The sequence below is a fragment of the Chiloscyllium plagiosum genome, unplaced genomic scaffold (genome assembly GCF_037043375.1).
Source record: "Chiloscyllium plagiosum isolate Xiang-an unplaced genomic scaffold, Cpla_swu_hap1 HiC_scaffold_8, whole genome shotgun sequence".
NCBI classification, from domain to species: Eukaryota; Metazoa; Chordata; class Chondrichthyes; order Orectolobiformes; family Hemiscylliidae; genus Chiloscyllium; species Chiloscyllium plagiosum.
The window spans coordinates 5406349-5431904 of NW_028270146.1; the positions used below are offsets into that span (position 1 = coordinate 5406349).

Consider the following 25556-nt stretch of genomic DNA (forward strand, 5'->3'; position numbering starts at 1 on the left):
ACCCATCCAAATGTCTCTTGAATGTTGCAATTGTACCAGCCTCCACCACATCCTCTGGCAGCTCATTCCATACACGTACCACCCTCTGCGTTAAAAAGTTGCCCCTTAGGCCTCTTTTATATCTTTCCCCTCTCACCCTAAACCTATGCCAAGACCTTCCTTCCATACCAGCATAACCACATAAACCACTTTGCATAAACCACATCATCTGCCGACATTTCCGCCACTTCCAGACGGACCCCACCACCAGGGATATATTTCCCTCCACATCCCTTTCTGCTTTCCGCAAAGACCATTCCCTCCGTGACTACCTGGTCAGGTCCACGCCCCCTACAACCCACCCTCCCATCCTGGCACCCTCCCCTGCCACCGCAGGAATTGCAAAATCTATGCCCACACCTCCTCCCTCACCTCCATCCAAGGCCCCAAAGGAGCCTTCCACATCCATCAAAGTTTTACCTGCACATCCACCAATATCATTTATTGTTTCCGTTCCTCCCAATGCGGTCTCCTCTACATTGGGGAGACTGGACACCTCCTAGCAGAACGCTTTAGGGAACATCTCTGGAACACACGCACCAATCAACCCCACCGCCCTGTGGCCCAACATTTTAACTCCCCCTCCCACTTTGCCGAGGACATGCAGGTCCTGGGCCTCCTTCACCGCTGCTCCCTCACCACCTGACGCCTGGAGGAAGAACGCCTCATCTTCCGCCTCAGAACACTTCAACCCCAGGGCATCAATGTGGACTTCACCAGTTTCCTCATTTCCCCTTCCCCCACCTCACCCCAGCTCCAACCTTCCAGCTCAGCACTGTCCCCATGACCTGTCCTACCTGCCTATCTTCTTTTCCACCTATCCACTCCACCCTCCCTCCCTGACCTATCACCTTCATCCCCACCCCCATTCACCCATTGTACTCTTTGCTACCTTCCCCCACCCTCCTCTCTGACCTATCACCTTCATCCCAACCCCCACTCACCTATTGTACTCTATGCTACTTTCTCCCCCCCCACCACCCTCCTCTCATTTATCTCTCCACCCTACAGGCTCTCTGCCTCTATTCCTGATGAAGGGCTTTTGCCCGCAACGTCGATTTTCCTGCTCCTCGGATGCTGCCTGACCTGCTGTGCTTTTCCAGCACCACTCTAATTTAGACTCTGGTTTCCAGCATCTGCAGTCCTTGTTTTTACCTTCCTTCCATACCAGGCAACAATCTAGTAATGTCCTCCTTTCCAAAGCTTCCACATCCTTCCTGTAATGCAGTGACCAGAGCTGTACATAATACTCCAAGTGCAGCCGCACCAGAGTTTTTTACAGCTGCAGCATGACCTCATGGTTCCAAAACTCAATCCCTCCACCAATAAAAGCTAACACACTGTATGCCTCTTAACAACCCTATCAACCTGGGTGGCAAATTTCAAGGATCTATGCACCCAAACACTGAGATTTCTCTGCTTATCTACACTACTAAGGAACTTACCGTTAGCCCAGTAGTCTGCATTTCTGTTACTCCTTCCAAGTGAATCACCTCACACTTTTCCGCATTAAACTCCATTTGCCACCTCTCAGCCCAGCTCTGCAGCTTATCTATGTCTGTCTGTAACCTACAATATCCTTCTGCACTATCCACAACTTTAGTGTCATCTGCAAATTTACTAAACCATCCTTCTATGCTCTAATCCAGGTCATTTATATAAATGACAAACAGCAATGGACCAAAAACAGACCTTTGTGGTACCCCACTAGTAACTGAACTCCAGGATGGCTATTTCCCATCAACTACCACCCTCTGTCTTCTTTCAGATTTCTGATCCAAATCACTAAATCCCCCTCACTCCCATGCCTCCATATTTTGTGCAATAGCCTACCGTTGGGAACCTTATCAAATGCCTTACTGAAATGTTGTGGTTCTGTTTGCCGAGCTGGAAATTTTTGTTGCAAATGTTTCGTCCCCTGTCTAGGTGACATCCTCAGTGCTTGGGAGCCTCCTGTGAAGCACTTCTGTGGTATTTTCTCCGGCATTTAAAGTGGCCTGTCCCTGCCGCTTCCGGTTGTCAACCGGAAGCGGCAGGGACAGGCCACTTTAAATGCCGGAGGAAACACCACAGAAGTGCTTCACAGGAGGCTCCCAAGCACTGAGGATGTCACCTAGACAGGGGACGAAACATTTGCAACAAAAATTTCCAGCTCGGCGAACAGAACCACAACAACGAGTACCCGAGCTACAAATCTTCACCCAAACTTTGAACGCCTTACTAAAATCTATATACATTACATCAACCGCTTTATCCTCATCCACCTGCTTGGTCACCTTCTCAAAGAACTCAATAAGGTTTGTGAGGCACAACCTACCCTTCACAAAACCATGTTGACTATCCCTAATCAAATTATTCCTCTCTAGATGATTATAAATCCTATCTCTTATAACCCTTTCCAACACTTTACCCACAACTGAAGGAAGGCTCACTGGTCCATAATTACCTGGGTTGTCTGTCCTCCCCTCCTTGAACAAGGGAATAATATTTGCTATCCTCCAGTCTTCTGGTACTATTCCTGTAGACAATGGTGACATAAAGATCAAAGCAAATGGCTCTGCAATTTCTTCCCTGGCTTCCCAGAGAATTTTAGGATAAATCCCATCCAGACCAGGGGACTTATGTATTTTTACATTTTACAGAATTGCTAACACCTCCTCCTGATGCAATCCCATCTAGTCTAGTAGCTTGTATCACAATGTTCTCATCGACCACATTGTCTTTTTCTAGTGTGAATACTGATGAAAAGTAGTCATTTAGCGCTTCCCCTATCGCCTCTGACTCCACATACAACTTCTCACTACTATGCTGGATTGGCCCTAATCTTATTCTGGTCATTCTTTTAATCCTGATATAGCTATAGAAAGCCTTAAGGTTTTCCTTGATCTTATCCGCCAATGACTTCTTTTGTCCCTCCTGGATCTTCTTAGCTCTCTCTTCCTGGCTGTACGATTCAGCCCAAAGTGTTTAAAGGAAATTCAGGTAAACGTGTGAGGCAGAAAGGAATAAAAGGAATAAAAGGAATAAAAGCACAGTGGCTCAATGGTTAGCACTGCTGTCTCACAGTGCTAGGGACCCAGACTTGATGCCAGCCTTGGCTGACTGTCTGTATTGAGTTTGCACTTTCTCCCCATGTCTGTGTGGGGTTTCCTCCCACAGTCCAAAGAGCATTTTAGTGATAGTGATCACAACTCATTGACTTTTACTGATCACATGATTCACTACAGTCATGGAGAGGGATAGGAGGAGACAGTATTAGAAGGTATTTAATTGGGAGAGGGGGAGTTACAATGCTATTGGGCAGGAACTGTGGAGCATAAATTGAGAACACATTCTCAGGGAACTGCGTGACAGAAATGTGGAGGTTATTTAGGGAGCACTTGCTGTGAGTGCTGAATAGTTTTGTCCCACTGAGGCAAGGAAGGGATGGGAGGGTGAAGGAACATTGGATGACAAGGGATGTGAAAAATCTAGTCAAGAGGAAGAAGGAAGCTTACTTAAGGTTGAGGAGGCAAGGATCAGACAGGGCTCCAGATGGTTACAAGGTAGCCAGGAAGGAACTGAAGAATGGACTTAGGCGAGCTAGAAGGGGGCATGAAAAAGCCTTGGCAGGCAGGATTAAGGAAAACCCCAAGATATTCCACACTTATGTGAGGAACAAGAGGATGGGCAGTGAGAGGGTAGGGCTGCTCAGGGATAGTGGCAGGAACTTGTGCCTGGAGTTGGAGGAGGTCCTTAATAAATACTTTGCTTCAGTATTCACTACTGAGAGGGACCTTGACATTTGTGAGAACAGCTTGAAACAGGCTGATACGCTCGAACAGGTTGAGGTTAAGACAAAGGATATGCTGGAAATGAGGATAGATAGGTCCCCTGGGCCAGATGGGATATACCCAAGGTTACTACATGAAGTAAGGGAAGAGATTGCTGCACCTTTGGCAATGATCTTTGTGTCCTCACTGCCCACTGGAGTAGTGGCAGATGATTGGAGGGTGGCAAATGTTATTCCCTTGTTCAAGAAAGGGAATAGGGATAATCCTGGGAATTACAGATAAGTCAGTCTTTAAGTCGATGGTGGGTAAATTATTGGAGTGGATTCTGAGAGACAGGATTTATGATTATTTGGAAAATCATAGCTTGATTAGAGATAGCCAGCATGGGCTTTGTGAGGGGCAGGTCATGCCTCATAAGCATTATTGAATTCTATGAGGATATGACAAAACACATTGATGAAGGTAGAGCAGTGGATGTGGTGTATATAGATTTTAACAAGGCGTTTGATAAGGTTCTCCATGGTAAGCTCATTTAGAAAGTAAGGAGGCGTAGGATACAGGGAAATCAAGTTGGATACAGAATTGACTGGCCCATAGAAGACAAAGGGTGGTGGTAGATGGAAAATATTCAGCCTGGAGCCCAGTGACCAATGATGTTCCGTAGGGATCTGGTCTGGGACCTCTGCTCTTTGTAATTTTTATAAATGACTTGGATGAGGAAGTGGAAGGGTGGGTTAGTAAGTTTGCCAATGACATGAAGGTTGGTGGAGTGGTGGATAGTGTGGAGGGCTGTTGTCAGTTGCAACAGGACATTGACAGGATACAGAACTGGGCTGAGAAGTGGCAGATGGAGTTCAACCTGGAAAAGTGTGAAGTGATTCACTTTGGAAGGTCAAATTTGAATGCAGAATACATGGCTAAAGGCAGGATTGTTGGCAGTGTGGAGAAATAGAGGAATCTTGTGGTCCACATCCATAAATCCCTCAAAATTGCCATCCAAGTTGATAGGGTTGTTAAGAAGGCATATGATGTGTTGGCTTTCATTAGTAGGGGAATTGAGTTTAAGAGCAACAAGGTTATACTGCAGCTCTATAGAGCCCTGGTTAGACCACACTTGGAATATTGTGTTCAGTTCTGTTCACCTCATTATAGGAAGGATGTGGAAGCTTTGGAGAGGGTGCGGAGGAGCTTTACCAGGAAGCTGCCTGGACTGGAGGGTGTGTCTTATGAAGAAAGGTTGAGGAAGCTAGGGCTTTTCTTACTGGAGCAAAGAAGGATGAGAGGTGACTTGATAGAGGTGTACAAGATGTTGGGAAGCATAGATAGAATGGATAGTCAGAGACTTTTTCCCATGGTGGAAATGGCTATGAGAAGGGGGCATAATTTTAAGGCAATTAGGGGAAGGTTTAAGGGAGATGTCAGAGGTCGGTTCTTTTCACAGAGTGGTGGGTCCATGGAATGCACTGCCAGCCGTGGTGGCAGAGTCAGATTCATTAGGAACATCTAAGCGATTTTTGGATAGGCACATGGATGACAGTAAAATGTAGGGTGCATAGGTTAGTCTGATCTTAGAGTAGGGGAAAAGGTTGCCCCAGCATCAGGGACCTAAGGACCTGTACTGTGCTATACCGTTCTATGTTCTATGCTCTGTGTGCATGTTAGGTGGATTGGCTGTGCTACGTTGCTCTGTAGTGTCCAGCAGTGTGTAGGTTATATGTGTTAGCCAAGGGAAATAGGGTAGGGGGGATGAGTGTATTTGTGATACTCTTTGGAGGATCACTGTGAGCTTGTTGGGCTGAACGGCCTGTTTCCACACTGTGGGGATTTTATGGCAGGGAAGATGTTTTTATGACAGACAAGAGGCTTGGGTGAAATAGCCAGTTTCTGTGTTGAAGATTGTATTTAATTCCTTTTTGAAAGTTACCCTGAATTTTCTTCCATTACTGCATCAAACAGTATATTCGAGAGCAACACAGCTTCCTGCATCTTGTGTCCCCCCCATTTCTTTCATCGATACTTGGAAAGAGACTGGACAGCGATTCCTGAGTGTGGTGCACTCCCCTTGTATCCCCCTAATTGCACCCCTCTTCCTTGACAAACAAGCTCCTGGTTAGAATATGTTGAGGTGTCAGAAACAAATGCCATTGGCTGTGCACTGATTGTAAATCTGCAACAGCCTTTGGAGTGTATCATGGCCCAGGGAGAACCCTTTTCCAAAGACTTTTTGTAAGCAGCTCCTCAGCGTGGAGCCACAACCTTCAAGCTTGAATATGTTAGAAATGAGAGCAGGCCATTCACCCTCTCAAACCAATCCTGTCATACAGACAGATCTGGATTCAAATTTAATACACTGACCTAACAACTGACTGCCACACTGTCCCCAGTCCATCAGGATACATATTGACATACATACATATCAGCATTTTAATGGTTTGAGGATGTAGGTTTGCTTGCTGAACTGGAAGGTTCATTTTTAGATGTTTCATCACCATACTAGGTAACATCTTCAGTGAGCCTCCAGACGAAGCACTACTGATGTGTCCTGCTTTCTATTTAATTGTTTGGGTTTCTTTGGGTTGGTGATGTCATTTCCTGTCATGATTTCATTTCCTCCGGTGATGTCATTTCCTGTTCTTTTTCTCAGGGGGTGGTAAATGGTGTCCAAGTCATTGTGTTAGACCAAGTCAAACACATTGACTTGGACTCCATTTGCCATCCCCTGAGAAAAAGAACAGGAAATGACATCACTACAGGAAATGACACCACGAACCCCAAAGAAACCGAAACATATAAATAGAAAGCAGGAATCATCAGCAGTGCTTTGCCCGGAGGCCCACTGAAGATGTTACCTAGTGTGGTGATGAAAATGAACCTTCCAGCTCAGCGAGCAGCCTACATCTAGAATGTCAACATGAGCTACAAATCTTCTCAAAACTCGTTAATGGTTTGAGTTCTTCTTCTAATTCTTTGTAATTGGTTCATTCATCAGAATCTTCAAACTCAGGTGAAATCCCAGATTGAAAGCTGTGAAGACTTGCAGAGCAGACTGAGCAAGGCCAGTTCCATGTTAGAGCCGGAGGATCAGTGTGCAGTGTCTGCTGTAGCTGTTGGTCACACACAGCGGTGCCGGGAGATCGGGTCACAGGCACAACTCGCTGAGGAGGCTCTGCAAGCTCTCGCCCAGTTGCTGCAGTTACTGCAAGCAGCAGAACAAGAAGGAGCATCGCAGGATGATAAACTTAGGCTGGTGGAGGAGGAGGGGGAGGAGAAGACCAGGCTACTCCAGGATAGAGCCCTGGAGTTGGACAAAATCTTGGCGGAAGCTAAGATTTGCTTGGTGGACAGGAATTCTGGTGAGAGGACCGGCTGCTGGGATCTAGCTTCATCACTGGGCTGCAGGTCAGAGGCTGCCAGGCTGGGGTTGGGAAGGCAGCACAGAGCCACCCAGGAAGAGTTACATCAAGCATTCTGCACAAGGCAAAACTGTCTCATCAAAGACCTGCAGGAAATTGGAAAGAGAGCTGAAGAACTTCGATTAAGAGAGGCTACATGCCCTGGAGTGCAGTGGAGGTTTGTAGTGCTCATGTCATTTTATAAACATGAACCTTGGTCACATGATCACACAATGTTTATCTGTCTCCATAAGGTGATGCTGAGCTGTAACTAGTATTCACTCCAGGGAGATGATAGGGTGTTGGTGAGTACAGTGCCTATCCTCAGACGGTGACTATGTGATAGAAAGAAGATTTGGAGAGATGAATATTTATAAGGGAGCAGGCAGCTCAACTACAGGGAATCACAAAAGGACCAGGCTCAGGAAAAACAGGGGGAGAACTTTCAGTGGTTTTCACTCGAGTATACGTATACTGTTTCTTTAGATTTCAGACCAAACTGACAGCATCTTACAACGATATACTGCTTTTAACAGAGTTAAAACATCCCAGTGCACTTCCCAGGTGGGTTATAAATCAAACTGACACCGTGTCACATACAGTGAGATCAGGACAAGTGAGCAGCAGTTTGGTCAAACAGGCAGATTCTAAAGCGAATACTGAAGCAGGAAAATGAGTTGCAGAGGGATTTGAGGAGGGAATTCCAGAGTTTGTGGCCAAAGCAGCTGAAAGCACAGCCACAATTAGTGGTGCAATTACAATCAGGGATGCTCCACAGGTCAGAATGAGAGGAGTACAGAAGTCTTGGAAAGTTGTGGGCAGGTGGAGGTCACAGAAAGGCAGAGGGTAGAGGCTATAGTGGGATTTGACAACAAGGGTGGGAATTGTTTCAACATGATACTTAACTCTATAGTCATAGAATCGTACAGCACGGAAACAGACCCTTCGGTCCACCAGTCTATGTCGAACATAATCCCAAACTAAATGAGTCCCACCTGCCTGCTCCTGGCCCATATCCCTCCAAACCTTTCCTATTCATCTTTCCGTCCAAATGTCTTTTAAACATTGTAATTGTACCCACATCCACCACTTCCTCAGGAAGTTCATTCCACACACGAACCACCCTCGGTGTAAATAATTTGCCCCTCATCTCTTTTTTTAAATCTTCCTCCTCTCACCTTAAAAATGTGCCCCCTTGTCTTAGTGCCCCACCCTAGGGAAAATACAACTACCACTAAAACTATCTATACCTCTCATTATTTTATAAACTTCTATCAGATTGCCTCTCAACCTCCTACACTCCAGTGAAAAAAGTCCCAGCCTATCCAGCCTTTCGTTATTACTCAGAAGTTCCAAATCCAGCAACACCCTCTTCAGCTTGGTAATATCCTTCCTATAACTGGGCGACCAGAACTGGACACAATATTCCAAAGAGGCCTCACCAGTGTTCTGTACAATCTCAACATGACGTCCCAACAGTATAGAAAAATAAAGTAGCTGTGGATGTGTTTTTATAAATGTTTAATGCAGTTGGAGCTGAATAAGGGCAGGAGGGTAGAGAATGGAAATTAGCTGGGAGTAAGGTCATTGGCACCAGAGCTTCAGATGAGCCCAATTTCACTGTCACCGTACAAAGATACAGTACACAGACAAAAAAACATCCAACCCATTGTACCTCGACCATCTCTCTGAAAAGCTTTCCAAAGAATCCCACTGTCCTTGTTCTTTCCCCATTACCTTTCCATTTCCTTTCTTTTCAACTATTTATCCAGTTCTCTTTCACAAGTTACAACTTCGCAAGTTGCAAAGAAAGTCATTTTGGACTCAGAGTTAGCTCCATTTCTCTCCCCACAGATGCTGCCAGACCTGTTGAACTCTTTAATTTGTTTGCTTTAATTTCAGATCTCCAGCCTCTGCGGTAGTTTGCTTTTATTTGATCCTTTAGTTTTTGCAATCTCTTCATGTCCTTCTGACTAAAATGTATCACCCCACCAACATGTCAATGGAAGACAGGCAGGAGGCTGGAAGAACACAACAAGGCAGGCAGCATCAGGAGGTGAAGAAGTCAACGTTTCGGGTGTAACCATTCTTTAGAATTGGGGGTGAGGGTAAGGGGAACTGCAGATAAAGGGGGTGGGGTGGGGGGGGGGGGGGGGCGGGAAAGCAGCAGGGTGGTGAGGTGGGGATAGGTGACCAGGTTCAGGGTACGACCTGGTTGGTTGATGGGAGGAATGAATCCGGTTGGTGACTGGAATGAAGGCTTGATCAGAGGATTGGAAGGGGGAAGGGGTTGTTGGGAAGGGAGTTCAGGGATGAAAAGGGAGGTTATTTGAAATTGGAGGAATCAACGTTGAGTCCTCCAGGCTGTAGGCTGCCCAGGCAGAAGATGAGGTGTTGTCCTTCCAATTTATGGTCTGATTCGCTGTGGCAATGGAGGAGGCAAGGATGGTCATGTTGGAAAGGGAGGGGGATGGGGAAGTTGAAATGGGCGGTGACTGGGAGGTCAAGTCGGGCCCTGTGGGCTTGGCTGTGATGCTCGGTGAAACATGCCCTTTCTTTGTCTCTAACCAACATGTCAATGGCCTTTGGAATTCCACACTGTCCTTTTCGCAGTTTATCATTCTTCCAGGTTTTGTGTCATCTGCAAACTTTGAAATTGTCCCCATTCACACCTAGCTCTAGATAATTAATATATATCAGGAAATTCAAGGGTCCCGGTACTGACCCCTGGGGAACTCCAACATAAATCTTCCTCCAGTCTGAAACCTTTCTGTTAACAATGACTCCCTGATTCCTATCATTCAGACCCTTTGGATCCATGTTGCTACTGTGCCTTTTTATTCCACTAACTGTAGCTTTCCTCATAAGGCTATTGTGTGGCACTTATACCAAGCTCCTTCTGGATACCTGCGTATACCACATCAACAGCATTACCCTCACCGAGACCTTTTGTTACCCCTTCAAAAAACTACAGCAATTGAGTTAAGCTGAATTTTAGAGTTCAGTAAGGAGAATTATTTGTTGAAAATACATAATTTAGTTTGCCCTGTGCTTAGAATTGATTTATTTGTAATAAAAAGTATTTTCTTAGTAAGTCAGTCTTTATTGTTAACCTGAGTTCATCATACAGGTAAACTGGGCAGTTTGAATTGTAGAGGTGGCCTGGGAGCTTAGTGGTCAGCACTGCCAGCTCACAGTGCCAGGGACCTGGGTTTGAGTCCATCCTCGGACAACCGACTGTATGTTCTCCCTGTCCCTGTCCGTGTTTCCTCCGAGTTTTCTGGTTTCCTCCCATAGTCCAAAGATGTGCAGATTAGGTGCATTGGCCATGGGAAATTACTCACAGTACAGGGCTATGCAGATTAGGTGGATTAGCCTCATTATAGGAAGGATGTGAAAACTTTAGAGAGGGTACAGAGGAGATTTGCCAGGATGCTGCCTGGACTGGAGGGCATGTCTTATGAAGAAGTGAAGAAGGATGAGAGGTGACTTGGTAGAGGTGTGCAAAATGATGAGAGGCAGAGATAGAGTAGATAGCCAGAGACTATTTCCCAGAGCGGACATGACTATCACGGGGGTGGGGGGGGGGGTATAATTTTAAGGTGATTGGAGGAAGGTATGGGGAGATGTCAGAGTTAGGTTCTTTACACAGAGAGTGGTGTGTGTGTGTAATGCATTGCCAGCAGTGGTAGTAGAGTCAGAGACAATAGGGACATTTAAGCGACTCTTGGATAGGCACATGGATGATAGTACAATGAAGGGTGTATAGGTTAGTCTGAGTAGGACAAAAGGCCAGCACAACACTGTGGGCTGAAGGGCCTGTACTGTGCTGTACTGTTCTATATTGTAGCTACTGGAAATGTGGGGTTACAGGGATAGGCTAGCGGGGTGGGTGATGGGTAGGATGCTCTTTAGAGGGTCAGTGTGAACACAATGGGCTGAATGGCCTGCCTCCACACTGTAGGGATTCTATGATTAAGTTTTGTAATTGTTGATCACCCTGGGAGTGGTACTGTTGGTGTGTCAATGTACTTTCCCAAATGAGTAATGAAAAGAGATTGGAGGCTGTTCAGCATAATCTTTAAACAGAGACGGTGAAGATTTGGATGTGGAATGAGCACATGAAGGATTGAAGGAAACATCATGTTATTTATTATCAAAAAAGAAATGGCACTGGAAACCGAAGGACATCGTGCCTGTTGCAGAGTTAATCCTGACGGACTTGGAAGAAATTCCAAAAGCCAGGTTATATGAATTGGCAAATAAGGTGGTTGTGGAACTGCCTGCTAAAACTGTGAAGGAAGACATAACTGAAGGATTAGCTCAGTGGAAATACAGGCAAGACCAGGTAGTGAAGAGCAGAACCTGGCAATATGGAAGTCAAGTCAAAACAGCTTGAGCACGAAAAAAAAAATAAATTGAAATAAAAAAAACTAAAGTTGCAATTGTAAAGGAAAGAGAGACACAAAGAGAGAGAGAGTTTAGGAAATATGAATTAGAAATGCAGAGGGCAAAGAGGATAGGAATTTGAACCATAAAATGCTACACTTTAGAAAGAAAAAGTAGTCAAATGCTGATGTAGACACTGGTTGAGAGAATTCTAGCTATAACATAAAGTCCAGAGAGGAAATGTTTAACGCTGTGCAGGTCCTATCAACATTGGATGAAAGGATGTGGAGGCATTCTTTATGTCTTTATATCCAGGAAGCTTTGAAGAGAAACCATCAAACCTTCAAAACCTTGATTAAGGCATGATTCGGAGATGATGAAGGAGCGTTGCTCCGAAAGCTAGTGTGCTTCCAATTAAACCTGTTGGACTATAACCTGGTGTTGTGTGATTTTTAACTATGATTAAGGCATACTGTCTCAAATGCCCATAGGATTGGGACAAAGGATTAAATTTCTTACTATTTGGTACCCGAATCTGGATTTGGTCCATTGAAATTGATCAATGGCCACATAGTAAGAGGTCCTTAAAACTGATTAAGGAATCATTCTTAAGTGAAAATACAAATCCTCAAAGTTAAATGTTAAGTGTATAGAAAGACTCAGGAGTGTGTAAGGTACCACAAAAGCATTTACAAGCTTCACAGGCAAACATGAAAGAATGGGCAAACACTGGTGCCATAGTGAGAATGTTTCCCGTGGGAGATGAGTCTTGTTGCCTTTGTAAGTTGAAGAGCAAAATTCAGTGGCTCATGTAAAGGAAGTTAGGAAGTTAGTACAATAGCTGATCTGATAGATCCTTTTGAATGGAGGGAGAAAAATCCGTCATCTCAAATAAACAGGTTTAAAAGGTGTCATCACAGGGAAGAGGTTCAGTAACAGTAATTGTGTCAGGTAGGTGAAAGTGGGGACTGCAGATGCTGGAGATCAGAGTCAAGGTTAGAGTGGTGCTGGAAAAGCACAGCAGGTCAGGCAGCATCCGAAGAACAGGAAAATCAACGTTTCGGGCAAAAGCCCTTCATCAGGAATGCTGCCTGACCTGCTGTGCTTTTCCAGCACCACTCTAATCTTGACTCTAATTGTGTCAGGTGGCAAGCATAGTGGAAGCTGACTAGCATGATAAAAGTAAGGTAGAAGGCGAGGTTCCAAAAGTGAACTTCCTGTAATTCAACTAACATAATTCAACTAACTGGCACAGTTAGATCCTCTGTTCTCATATTTACAGGAGGTACAACGAGAGAGTACTTAAGAAGGGTAAGGGAACCTGTAGAGGTATACTCGGACGTACGATGTTATCTGGGCATCATGCGGACATTAGAAAGTCGGGACCAGGAACAACTTGCTTTTCAGTTGATCCCAGAAAAAACGCACTCCGGTGGAAACAGTGATATAGTACACCTTGAAGAATCATTTGATTGAACTTTGTAACTGGAGTTCACTGCTAAAGTTAGTTCCGAATCCAGATGGATTGATTAAATGCTGCATTGATTACAGAAAAGTAAATGCAGTCATGAAGGCAGATTTAAACCCTATGCCACAGTTAGAAGACAGCATGGATAGGGTTAGCAGTCTCTCATTCCTTTCTATGATTGTTCTTTTGAAGGGGTACTGGCAAATACATTAACACCAAGGCCAATAAGATATCAGCTTTTGCAACACCAAATGGATTATGCCATTTGGGCTAAAACATAAACTATGTGTTTCAAAGATTTTGTGAAACAAGTCATAACTGAAGTACCTGACTGTGTAGTTTATTTCAATAATGTTGCAATGTCCAGTAACACAGTAGTGGGAAGTGCATGTACTGTAATTAATAGACCTATTTAAGCAATTGCAATTAGTTGGCTTACTAATAAATTTAGGCAAAAATGAATTCGCAAAAGCAAGGTAACTTACCAAGGACATATTGTAAGACAAGGGCACGCGTGGAGAGAACAGCGAAAGTTAACGGGCTGATAGAATGCCCTACTTCTAAAACTGACTTGAAATCATGCAAATTTTAGGGATGCGTGGGTTTTATCTAAAATGTGTTTGTAACTTTAGCACGGTAATTTGTGTTTGCCACTCTGTAATTTTAGCTTGACTCCATGCGTTCACATACAGTGGAACCTTGATTCAGATTTCATCACTTTCTACTATACTTTGACTCTTCCTATTAACTCACTGCTAAGTGCTACCTGTCTCTCCCAGCATTTGGTGCAGTTTCGTATTACTTTCGAACATGCTGCGTGTTAAATCATATGCACACTATGAAAGCCTCTTATCATTTCCACTATTCTTTCCAAATCTGCCGACAGGTCCAATTGTTACATTTATTTGTTTTAATTGTAATGTACAGGCTGCGATGTTTGAATGATCTGAACACTGAACTACAGTCAAAAGCATCAGAGCTGAAAGAGCTGAGGTGTCTGATGGAGCAGCTAACTGTGGTGAACCCTGCTCTCAGAGGAGAGGCCCAGGAGCATCTGTACATAGCACAATGTGTCTTGGAAGAGACAGAGAGGAACATCCATGATCGGTGAGTGCACTGGGTCATTTAAAATTTCCCCCTTTGTGAATGCTCAGATGGGGACACATTGTATCCAGGGCAGCTCAGTGGTTAGCACTGCTAACTCACAGCGCCAGCGGCCCAGGTTCGATTCCAAGCTTGGGTGACTGTCTGTGTGGAGTTTGCACTCTCTCCTTGTGTCTGTGTGAGCTTCTGCTAGATGCTGTGGTTTAATTCCCTATAGTGTTCAAGAATGTGTTAGATGGATTAACCATAGTAAATGCAGCGTTACTGGCATGGAGGGATGGATTTGGGTGGGGTGCTGTTTGGAGTGTTGGTGCAGACTTGATGGGCCAAATGTTCTCTTTCTGCACTTTGGGGATTCTATGATTCTAAAAGCCAGGAAGATATGTTACACCTTTTTAAAACACTGCTTCTCCTCAGTTGAAGTGCTGTGTCCAACCACACTTTATGAAAGGCCTTGGGGATGGTGCTGAAGAGATTGAGAATGGTAGCAGGAGTGAGGAAATTGGGTCATGCAGAGAGACTGGAGGAGTTAGAAGTGTTCTCAATGCAGACAAGGTTAAGGAGGGAGTTTATTCAGGTATTCAAAATCATGAAGGCTTTTACAGAGTAGGTATGGAGAAATTGTGCATGGTTCCGTAACTAGAGAGCACAGATTTAAGGTAATCAGCACATATTTTCATCAACCTGTTCAGATGCATTCTGACACACCTCTGGAGCAGGTGGGACTCGAAGCCAGCCATTCTGGCCTGGAGGTAGGGACACTGCTATTGTGGCACAAGAGCCACTTAGTTCCTCAGGGTAATATCCTTGGTCTGACCATCTTCAGCTGCTTTAGCAGTGACCTTCCCTCCATCAAAAGGTCAGAGGTGGGGATGTTTGCTGATACTTCAGTTACCAAATTGGCCAATTCCATGTTTGTTAACTATCATCCAGAATAAAAGGAACATCCACCAACTTTCTTTAACGAACTGAAAACAAGCCGTTCATCACAAGAAGAAAGTTATTCTTAAAGCAAGTCGCAAATACTGATCAACATCTAAGCTGTGATCCAGAATTAAAACTAAATCTCCTTCATCCCACACATGGATACACTCAGACAATGCAAAATGATACGACTGTGCAGTAATGAACCAAACCAAACCAAACCAAAGAGGAGAAAACCAAACTGTGAGCCAAGGCTCTGGCAACAAAGGATCGAAAGTGATGACTTCTCACATCTATTGGATTCCCTGTAGACAAAGTTGGATTGTTGACAGTTATAAATTGATGATAGATCTCCAGCTCTGATTCTTAGAATTGATCACACACTAGCTTTTCAGAATTTACCAGGCAGACAGAAATACTGGCATTTCGGAACTCTCTCAGTTTCCCTGAGAATTTGGGAGAGGCCATTGCATCCCCAGTGGTGTTGTCCTTTCAGCTGACTGTCAATAAAATCGAATGTCTAAGTCCAGCAGAGATTGTTGGGCAAATATTAGCATGGAGCCCCCCCCCCCACCCCCCACAACCCTCTCAAAGCCAGGATTTCTAGTGCTTTAGGCAATAAACCTCAACTCTTACGTACTTAAAAGTTTTTCTTAGCTGTTTCTCCAACAAGACTTCCAGTAAATAGCAGGCAAACCATAATACACATTAAATTGTTGGCTTTTTTTGTAAGAACTCAGAGACCTACCCCTCACTAAGGACGAATGATCAGCCCTCAGCAAAGGACTCACCTTTGTCCCCCCTCCGTCCACGCATCAATGAATTTAATACACGCCGTGACATCGAACACTTCTTCCGCCGCCTCCGCCTCCGAGCTTACTTTCACAATCAGGACTCCGGCCCACCTTCCGAGGACCCCTTCACTTGTCTCCATCACACTCCATCAACCTGGACAACCCGCGCTGGCCTATTACCTGCCCTCGATCTCTTCATTTCCAACTGCCACCGGGACATTAACCGCCTCAACCTGTCGACCCCCCTCCCCCACTCCAACATCTCACCCTCACAATGCGCCGCCCTTCACTCCCTCTGCTCCAATCCTGACCTCACCATCAAACCAGCAGTTAAAGGCGGTGCAGTGGTAGTCTGGCGCACTGATCTCTACATCGCTGAAGCCAGACGCCAACTTGAGGACACCACCTCCTACCGCCCCCTCGACCATGACCCCACCTCCCATCACCAAACCATCATCTCCCAGACCATACAGAACCTCATCACCTCAGGAGATCTCCCACCCACAGCTTCCAACCTCATAGTCCGGGAACCCCGCACTGCCCGGTTCTACCTCCTTCCCAAGTTCCACAAGCCTGACCATCCTGGATGACCCATTGTCTCAGCCTGCTCCTGCCCCACTGAACTCATCTCTACCTACCTCGACACTGTCCTATCCCCCCTAGTCCAGGAACTCCCCACATACATTCGAGACACCACCCATGCCCACCACCTCCTCCAAGACTTCCACTTCCTGCAGCTCCACCCTCAGACCCCACCCCTCCAACTGTAGCAAGGACAGAACCCCCCTGATGCTCACCTTCCACGCTACCAACCTTCGCATAAACCAAATCATCCGATGACATTTCCGCCACCTCCAAACAGACCCCACCACCAGGGATATATTTCCCTCCCCACCCCATTCCGCCTTCCGCAAAGACCGTTCCCTCCGTGACTACCTGATCAGGTCCACGCCCCCCCCCCAACAACCCACCCTCCCATCCTGGCACCTTCCCCTGCCACCGCAGGAACTGCAAAACCTGTGCCCACACCTCCTCCCTCACCTCCATCCAAGGCCCCAAAGGAGCCTTCCACATCCATCAAAGTTTTACCTGCACATCCACCAATATCATTTATTGTATCTGTTGCTCCCGATGCGGTCTCCTCTACATTGGGGAGACTGGATGCCTCCTACCAGAGCGCTTTAGAGAACATCTCTGGGACACCCGCACCAATCAACCACACCACCCCATGGCCCAACATTTCAACCCCCCCCTCCCACTCAGCCAAGGACATGGTAGTCCTGGGCCTCCTTCACCGCCGCTCCCTCACCACCAGACGCTTGGAGGAAGAACGCCTCATCTTCCGCCTCAGAACACTTCAACCCCAGGGCATCAATGTGGACTTCAACAGTTTCCTCATTTCCCATTCCCCCACCTCACCCCATTTCCAAACTTCCAGCTTAGCACCATTCCCATGAACTTGTGCTACCTGCCTATCTTCCTTTCCACCTATCCACTCCACCCTCTTCTCTAACCTATCACCTTCATTCCACCCCCATTCACCCATTGTACTCCTTGCAACCTTCCCCCACCCTCCTCTCTGACCTATCACCTTCATCCCCACCCCCATTCAAAAGAGAAAATGCTGGAAAATCTTTGTCCAGCTTTGACAAAGGGTCAGTTAGACTCAAAACGTCAGCTCTTTTCTCTCCTTACAGATGTTGCCAGACCTGCTGAGATTTTCCAGCATTTTCTCTTTTGGTTTCAGATTCCAACATCCGCAGTAATTTGCTTTTACCCACCCCCACTCACCTATTGTACTCTATGCTACTTTCTCCCCACCCCCACCCTCCTCTCATTTATCTCTCCACCCTTCAGGCTCTCTGCCTGTATTCCTGATGAAAGACTTTTGCCCGAAACATCGATTTTCCTGCTTCTCGGATGCTGCCTGAACTGCTGTGCTTTTCCAGCGCCACTCTAATCCAGAATCTGGTTTCCAGCATCTGCAGTCCTTGTTTTTACCTCTTCAGAGGGTCAGTGTAGACTTATTGTGCCAAAGGGTCTGTTTCCATACTGTAGGGAAAGATATTATTTTATTGGAGGCAGTTCAAGGATAATTCCTAGTATGGAGGGATCGTCTAATGAGCAAAGGATAAATAGGTTGGGACTCTAGTGATTAGTGTTTAGAAGAATGAGAGGTAATCTCATTGAAACATATTGGATTCTTAATGGAATTGATAGGGCAAATGCTGAGAGGATGTTTCCCCTCATGGGAGAGTTGAGGACTAGAGTATACTGTCTCTGAATAAAGAGGTGCCAATTTAAGACTGAGATGAGGAGGAATTTCTTCTCTCAGAGAGTTGAGATTCTTGCCATAGAGAGCCATTGGGGAAGAATCCTTGTGTACATTAAAAGCTGAGATAAATAAATTCTTGATCAGCCAGAAAGTAAGGGTTATGGGGAATCAGCAGGAAAATGGCCATGAGGAATGTCAATCAGCTATGATTTTAATGAAAGGTGGAGCAGATTGAAGGGGCCAAATGGCCTACACCTGTTCCTATTTCTTTTGGTTTTATGGCCGCTGGTTTGAAACCAACCTTGGCAGTCAGCAACATTTGAATTGAGTATAAAACTGGAATTAAAAACTGTTCTAATGGTGACCATATAACCATTGCCTCAAAAACCCTTCTGGCTCTCTGATGTCCTTTAGGGAAGGAAATCTACCATCCTTACCTGGTCTGGCCTACATGTGACTCCAGACCCACAGCAATGTGGGTGACTCTGAAATGGCTGAGCAAGTCACTCAGCTCAAGGGCACTTAGGGAAGGGCAATAAATGCTGGTCCATCCAGTTATGCCCATATTCCATGAATGCATTAAAAGAACCCTTTCAGTCCAGAAAATTTCTAAGTAGTTCAAAATCTGCCAGCTTTTCCCAGATAGGTCTTAAATATAAGTATCTATTCTCAACAATTGGTTCCAGTTCTATCCTTCACTAACTGCCTTTCTCAAATAAAGCAATTGTAGGTACAATGGGAAAGATCAGGGGAGAGAGATTAATTCGATAAGAATAGGCAGAAATACAGTGAGCTTTATCATCTCCCATCTGCTTTTTAACATTCAAGCGATCCAGTCTCAATGCAGGCTTTTCTTGAGCTCAGTCAACAGCTCTTTTGTACGTTGGGTCCACTTTGCTTAAAGTCTTTACCTAACCTTCTGATTGAGTTTAAATTGGGTTTGTAAAACAGGCAGCCAATTAGGTCAAGGTCTGGGTGCAACTGAATGTTTGTGAGATTTAGAGTCAAAGATTTTAATAAGTGATTGCATTTGGCAGTCTGGTTCTGAACCATAGAGAAAAGGAAGATCCCAGTAACTGCTGGGAGAGTTGTTCTGGGTTCATGGCCTGAATAATGGTTCCCTCAATTTGTGGTTACACCTGGATAAAGCTACAGAAAAGACCCGCAGCATTTAAGATATAGAAACAGGATATCAAGCATATTAACAAAGAGCAAATGAGAAGTCTGTGAACAACATTCAACAAATCACAGTTAGGTGACTACACTGGGGGCAGTTTTGATCAAGATGATACCAAAGAAACTATATGTGTTCTGAGGAGTCAATGGACTGAGTGTTAACTCTGTTTCTCTCCACGGACACTGCCAGACCTACAGAGTTCTCCAGCATTTTCTGTTTACATTCTGTCCATCCCCATCAACGCTATGGTCAAGAAAGCTCAACAACACCTCTACTTCCTCAGGAGACTAAGGAAATTCAGCATGTCCACAATGACTCTTGCCAACTTTTACAGATGTGCCACAGAAAGCATTCTACCTGAATGCATCACAGCTTGGTATGGCAAGTGCTGTGCCCAACACCACAATAAAGTACAGAGACTCATGAACACATCCCAGTCCATCACAAAAACCAGCCTTTCTACCATTGACTCTATCTACACTTCCTACTGCCTCGGGAAAGCAGCCAACATCATCAAAGAGGCAAAAGGGAGGACCGCAGATGCTGGAGATCAGAGTTTAGATTGGAGTGGTGCTAGAAAAGCACAGCAGGTCAGGCAGCATCCCAGGAGCAGGAAAATTGACGTTTCAGGCAAAAGCCCTTCATCAGGAATTCCTGATGAAGGGCTTTTGCTCGAAATGTCGATTTTCCTGCTCCTGGGATGCTGCCTGACCTGCTGTGCTTTTGCAGCACCACTCCAAACTAGACAGGAAGGGTGTTCCCCATGTCCAGGGGGATTCCAGAACTAGGGGTAGGACATAGGGTGGTCTATTTAGGACTGGAATGAGGAGAAATATCTTCTCCCAGACAGCGATGACACTGTAGAATTCTCTACAACAGAAAACAGTTGAGACAAAAGCATTTAATGTTTTTAAGAAGTTAGATGTAGTTCTTAGGACTGAAGGAATTAAAGGGTATTGGGAAAAAATGGGATAATGGATGATCAGCCATTATCATAGAGTCACAGAGTCATACAGCATGGAAATGGACCTTTCTGTCCAACTCATCCACACCGACCAAGTTTCCCAAAATAAACTGGGCCCACTTGCCTGCATTTGGCCCATATCCCTCTAAACCTTTCCTATTCATGTCTCTGTCCAAATGTCTTTTAAATGTTGTAACTGGCAGTTGAAACCATATACAAACCAGCCTTGTGTGAAAAGGTTGCCCCTCAGGTCCCTTTTAAATCTCTCCCCTAACATCTTAAAAATATGCCGTATTGAATGGTGGAGGAGGCTGGAAGGGTGGAAAGGCCTCATCCTCCTATTTTTGTATAATTCTATGATGTCAGTCTTTGGGAGAGACTTCCAGATTGATTCATCGCTGAATGGCCAATAGGGTCTGTAATGTGCTGCGCTGTTCTATGTTCTAGGTAGGGCCAGGAGCAATGGGATTCGTTTGTGGTTGATACAGGGCTATGAGGACAGCATGGGTAATATTGAACTACATACCATTGAATGTTGCAGTTTTTTTCCTCCAATACTCTCTCCCAGTGTATATTGCACCCAGAACCTATGCCCTCCCTGTGAACCAGTGTATGTTAATGTGCTGTGTCCTTGTCAAATCCATGTCTGCACTTTTCTTGATAAGGTGTTGATTGCTGAATGCTCACTTTGGGTTCCTCTACATTACCATTCTCTGCTTTTCTCTATCCTCAGGCAGGACCAATGCCACATGCTAGTGGCCTTTCTGAGACAGTATCAGAACTACAAGAAGGAACTGACAGCTACAATTCAGAAAGGAGCAGCTGTCCTCCCAGGGCACACATCTTACATGGGGAAGGAAAAGCTACAGAGACTAATGAACGATGTAAGTGTCGGGAAAATGATGGAGATTTGAAAAACCAGGTGAAATCAGAACGATGGGCTGTAGTCAGGGAGTTAATGGACCAGATGGGTTAATTCTGAATGGTCTCTATTAGACTTTCTTTCTAGATTTGCGTCCACGAATCTCATGATCCCTCCCTGTTAAAACTCTGCACTGTGAGTCTCTGTATCACTTAGCAGGGGAGATGATGCCATGGGAAATATCACTGAGCCAGTGGTCCAGGAAAATACTCTAAGGCCATGGGTTCAAATCCCACTATTTACAACTGGTGGGATGTGAGTTAACAAAGTTAACAAATCTGGAATATAAGGTGAGTCATGGTGACTGAGGAGTGATTATTGTGTTTAAAAACCCATTGGGTTTGAGGGAAGTAAATCTACCATCCATAGCTGAACATTACCGACATGAGAGCAGACCCACAGCTGTGTGGCTGACCTGTAAATACCCTCCGAAATGGCCTGACCAAGACGCTCAGTCCAAGGGAGTTACAGATGGCCCACATCCCGTGAAATAAAAAAGAATAACGCTGAGCTGCAATTTTATTTCAGATTAATGATGTGAAACTAGAGTTCAACAGCCAACAGGGGAAAGTGGATGAACTTAGAAAGGTTTGTCGCCATCTGCAGTCAGAGCTGAAGAAAGTTATGGATTGTAATTCCTTACCATTCCAGACGGAAGCAGAGGAACTGTTGGATCAATGGTTGGATGTAAGTAATTGCAAATGGGAAGCTTGGATTCTACTGAAGGTACCCTCATCTGCTCAGTGTACCAGCCTTGATCCAAACAGCTCCCTCTGAGGAGAAAGGATCCAGAGGGACTTGCGTTATTTTCACCTTTGTTCTCAGAATGTGACTCTCTCAGCAAGGCTGGCATTCATTGCCTTTTCCCAATTATACTGAGAGCAGGTAAGAGTCAAACACATCAGTGTGGAGCAGGAGTCTCATAAAGACCCAGCAGGTTTCCACGGAGACCAGGAATGAACGGTTTGGGGTTTTCCCCAGTGCAGAGATCACGCTTAGGTGTAACCTTGCTGTACCTGATGGCTGTACAGAGCTTTTCCTGCTGGGCAGGGATATGGTAAAGTGTGCCTGGGAGAGGTACCGGGAGATTTCCAGGATTCCTAAGCCTTAATGAACGTCCGGGGTTCAGGGTGGGTGGGGATAAGGAATACAGTAGACCCACAGTTTCCCGGTGGGTTCTGAGTGGAGACTGTCACTCATTCTGGCCCCATAACAAAGCTAGATGAAAATAGAGGAACTTAACCAACCTGACCCCACAATGTTATCTGCTGAATTTATCCTCTATAGAGTTGGACACATAGCATGGAAACAGTCTCTTCAGTCCAACTCGTCCACGCCGACCAGATATCCCAATCTGAACTACTCCCCCATTTGCCAGCACTTGGCCCATATCCCTCCAAACCCTTCCTATTCATATAGCCATCCAGATGCCTTTTAAATGTTGTAATTGTACCAGCCTCCACCACCTCTTCTGGCAGCTTGTTCCATACACGCACCACCCACTGTGTGAAAACGTTACCCCTTAGGTCTCTCTCATCTTAAACCTCTACCCTCTAGTTCTGGACTCCCCCACCCCAGGAAGCAGACCTTGCCTATTTACCTTATCCATGCCACTCATGATTTTATAAACCTCTATAGGTGACCTCCTCAGCCTCTGAAGCACCAAGGAAAAAAACCCCAAGCCTATTCAGCCTCTCCCTATAGCTCAGACCCTCTAACCCTTGTAAATCTTTCTGAATCCTTTCAAATTTAACAACATCCTTTCTATAAAAGGGCGACTTGAATTGTACACAGTATTCCAAAAATGGCCTTAACCAATGTCCTGTACAGCCACAACATGATGTCCCAACTCCAATGCTCAGTATTCTGAACAACATGCCAAGCATCCTCTTTACCTCCCTGGTGACCTGCGACTCCACTTTCTAGGATCTATGCACCTGCATCCAAGGTCTCTTTGTTTTCCTCAGGGCCCTACCATTAAGTGTATAAGTCCTGCCCTTGTTTGTCTTACCCAAAATGCAACACCTCACACTGATCTGAATTTAACTCCATCTGCCGTTCTTTGACCCATTGGCCCAACTGATTAAGATCCTGATTTATAGAGTCATAGAGATATACAGAATGGAAACAGACCCTTCGGTCCAACCCTTCCATGCCAACCAGATATCCCAACCCAATCTAGTCCCACCTGCCAGCACCTGGCCCATATCCCTCCAAGCCCTTCCTATTCATATACCCATCCAAATGCCTCTTAAATGTTGCAATTGTACCAGCCTCCACCACTTCCTCTGGCAGCTCATTTCATACACGTACCATCCTCTGCGTGAAAAAGTTGCCCCTTAGGTCTCTTTTATATCTTTCCCCTCTCTCCCTAAACCTATGCCCTCTAGTTCTGGACTCCCCGGTCCTAGGGAAAAGACTTTGCCTATTTACCCTATCCATGCCCCTCATAATTTTGTAAACCTCTATAAGGTCACCCCTCAGCCTCCGACGCTCCAGGGAAAACAGCACTAGCCTGCTCAGTCTCTCCCTGTAGCTCAAATCCTCCAACCCTGGCATTATCCTTGTAAATCCTTTCTGAACCCTTTTAAGTTTCACAACATCTTTCTGATAGGAAGGAGACCAGAATTACACGCAATATTCCAACAGTGGCCTAGCAAATGTCCTGTACAGCCGCAACATGACCTCCCAGCTCCTGTACTCAATACTCTGACTAATAAAGTAAAGCATACCAAACACCTTCTTCACTATCCTATCTACCTGCAACTCCACTTTCAAGGAGCTATGAACCTGCACTCCAAGGTCTCTTTGTTCAGCAACACTCCCTAGGACCTTCACATTAGGTGTATAAGTCCTGCTAAGATTTGCTTTCCCAAAATGCAGCACCTCGCATTTATTTGAATTAAACTCCATCTGCCACTTCTCAGCCATTTACTCGGAGATAATCTTCTTCACTGTCCACTGTGAAATACCTCCACGAAGGTTGGTATCCCATCACCACGTCACCCTTTATTTACATACACACAGTACACAGCATTGACCCAGCTCCCTCAGAGCCAGCTCTCCGAGTGAGCAGAACCCCTGACACTCCTGTTTATATGTGTCAGCCAGGGATCCCTGATTGGACCAGATTAACAGCCCCAATCAGGGAACTCAGATTCTATGAGGTCCACCTGGCTGACCTTGTTCCAATCACTATAGCCTCTGTGAAGAGAAAGAACCAGAGTTAATGTTTTGAGTCTTGTATAACTCTTCTTCAGAGTTTCTTTAGCATTCTGTGTGTTTGATGTATATTTAAAGGAGTTTGACTGGAGAGAGTGACCGCGTCATTTGTTGTCCAGTCACATTGGCTTAGCTCAGGCAGTACATGACTGAGTGAATGCTCCAGGTTGGATTTTCTTCCTGCTTCCACCCCGGTTTCATGTCTATGGCAGCAGCCTGGTTTACACTGAGCAGGGTTGGGGGGTCTGGGGATGGTTAGAATCTCTGTCTATATGTGAGCGAAACCATGGGGATTAATGTATCACACTGAGTTGCCAGCAAGGAAATAGGCCATTGGGTCTGCTAACTCTTGTATTTATACACACATCCCTCTTCATTCCTCTTGCCTTGTGAGCACCCCCCCCCCCCCTCCCCACACCACCCCCACCTAATTCCTATCTCCCTCAGATTTACTTCATTACCAACTGCACCCATTCTGTGTGGCAGAAACATCCTCACATCAGCAACACCCTCTGGGAAGGAAACTAGCTCATGGATTTGTGAATGCCTGCCTTAAATTTGCGATCCTTAGTTCTTATCTCTCCCTCAATGGAATCATCTCAATCTTGACATAATTTCAAACTCCCCGTTAAATGAAATACCTTGCCTGTAGCAGAGACTTGCTGCAAGGGTCACACTTACTTCCTAAAACACCTTCATCATCACACTTGCTTGGTCACCACGGTCTTGTTAGTAAACAGCCTTTTTAAACAATTATTCTTTCATGGGCTGTGGGCATTGCTGGGAAGGCCAGCATTTGTTGCTCATCCCCAACTGCCCCTGAGCTGAGTGGTTTGCCGGGCTATTTCAGAGGGCATTTGAGAGACAACTCCATTTCTGGAGATCTGGAGTCACAGGCCAGACCAGGTAAACATGACCGATTTCCCTCCCTGAAGGACATCAGTGAAGCAGATAGGTATTATGGTAATTTCATGGTCACCATCACTAAGACTAGCTTTATATTCCAGATTTATTAATTGTATTTTAATTCCACCAGTCACAGGATATTGGCCTTGGCCTCTCGATTAACACTGCACAGACATTTCCATGACCCACCATCATCTTCCCCCATCC

At 45.4% G+C, this 25556-nt stretch overlaps 1 protein-coding gene across 1 annotated transcript in view; it reads left to right on the forward strand.

Annotated features, from left to right (window-relative positions):
- Positions 1-25556, forward strand: part of LOC122547709 (uncharacterized) — a 609753-nt gene that overhangs the window by 166106 nt on the left and 418091 nt on the right. Inside the window, exons 25-28 of the mRNA XM_087989511.1 lie at positions 6802-7382; positions 13989-14168; positions 21033-21183; positions 21750-21908. Coding sequence (XP_087845637.1) covers positions 6802-7382; positions 13989-14168; positions 21033-21183; positions 21750-21908 — 1071 coding nt within the window. The remainder of the gene's footprint in view (positions 1-6801; positions 7383-13988; positions 14169-21032; positions 21184-21749; positions 21909-25556) is intronic.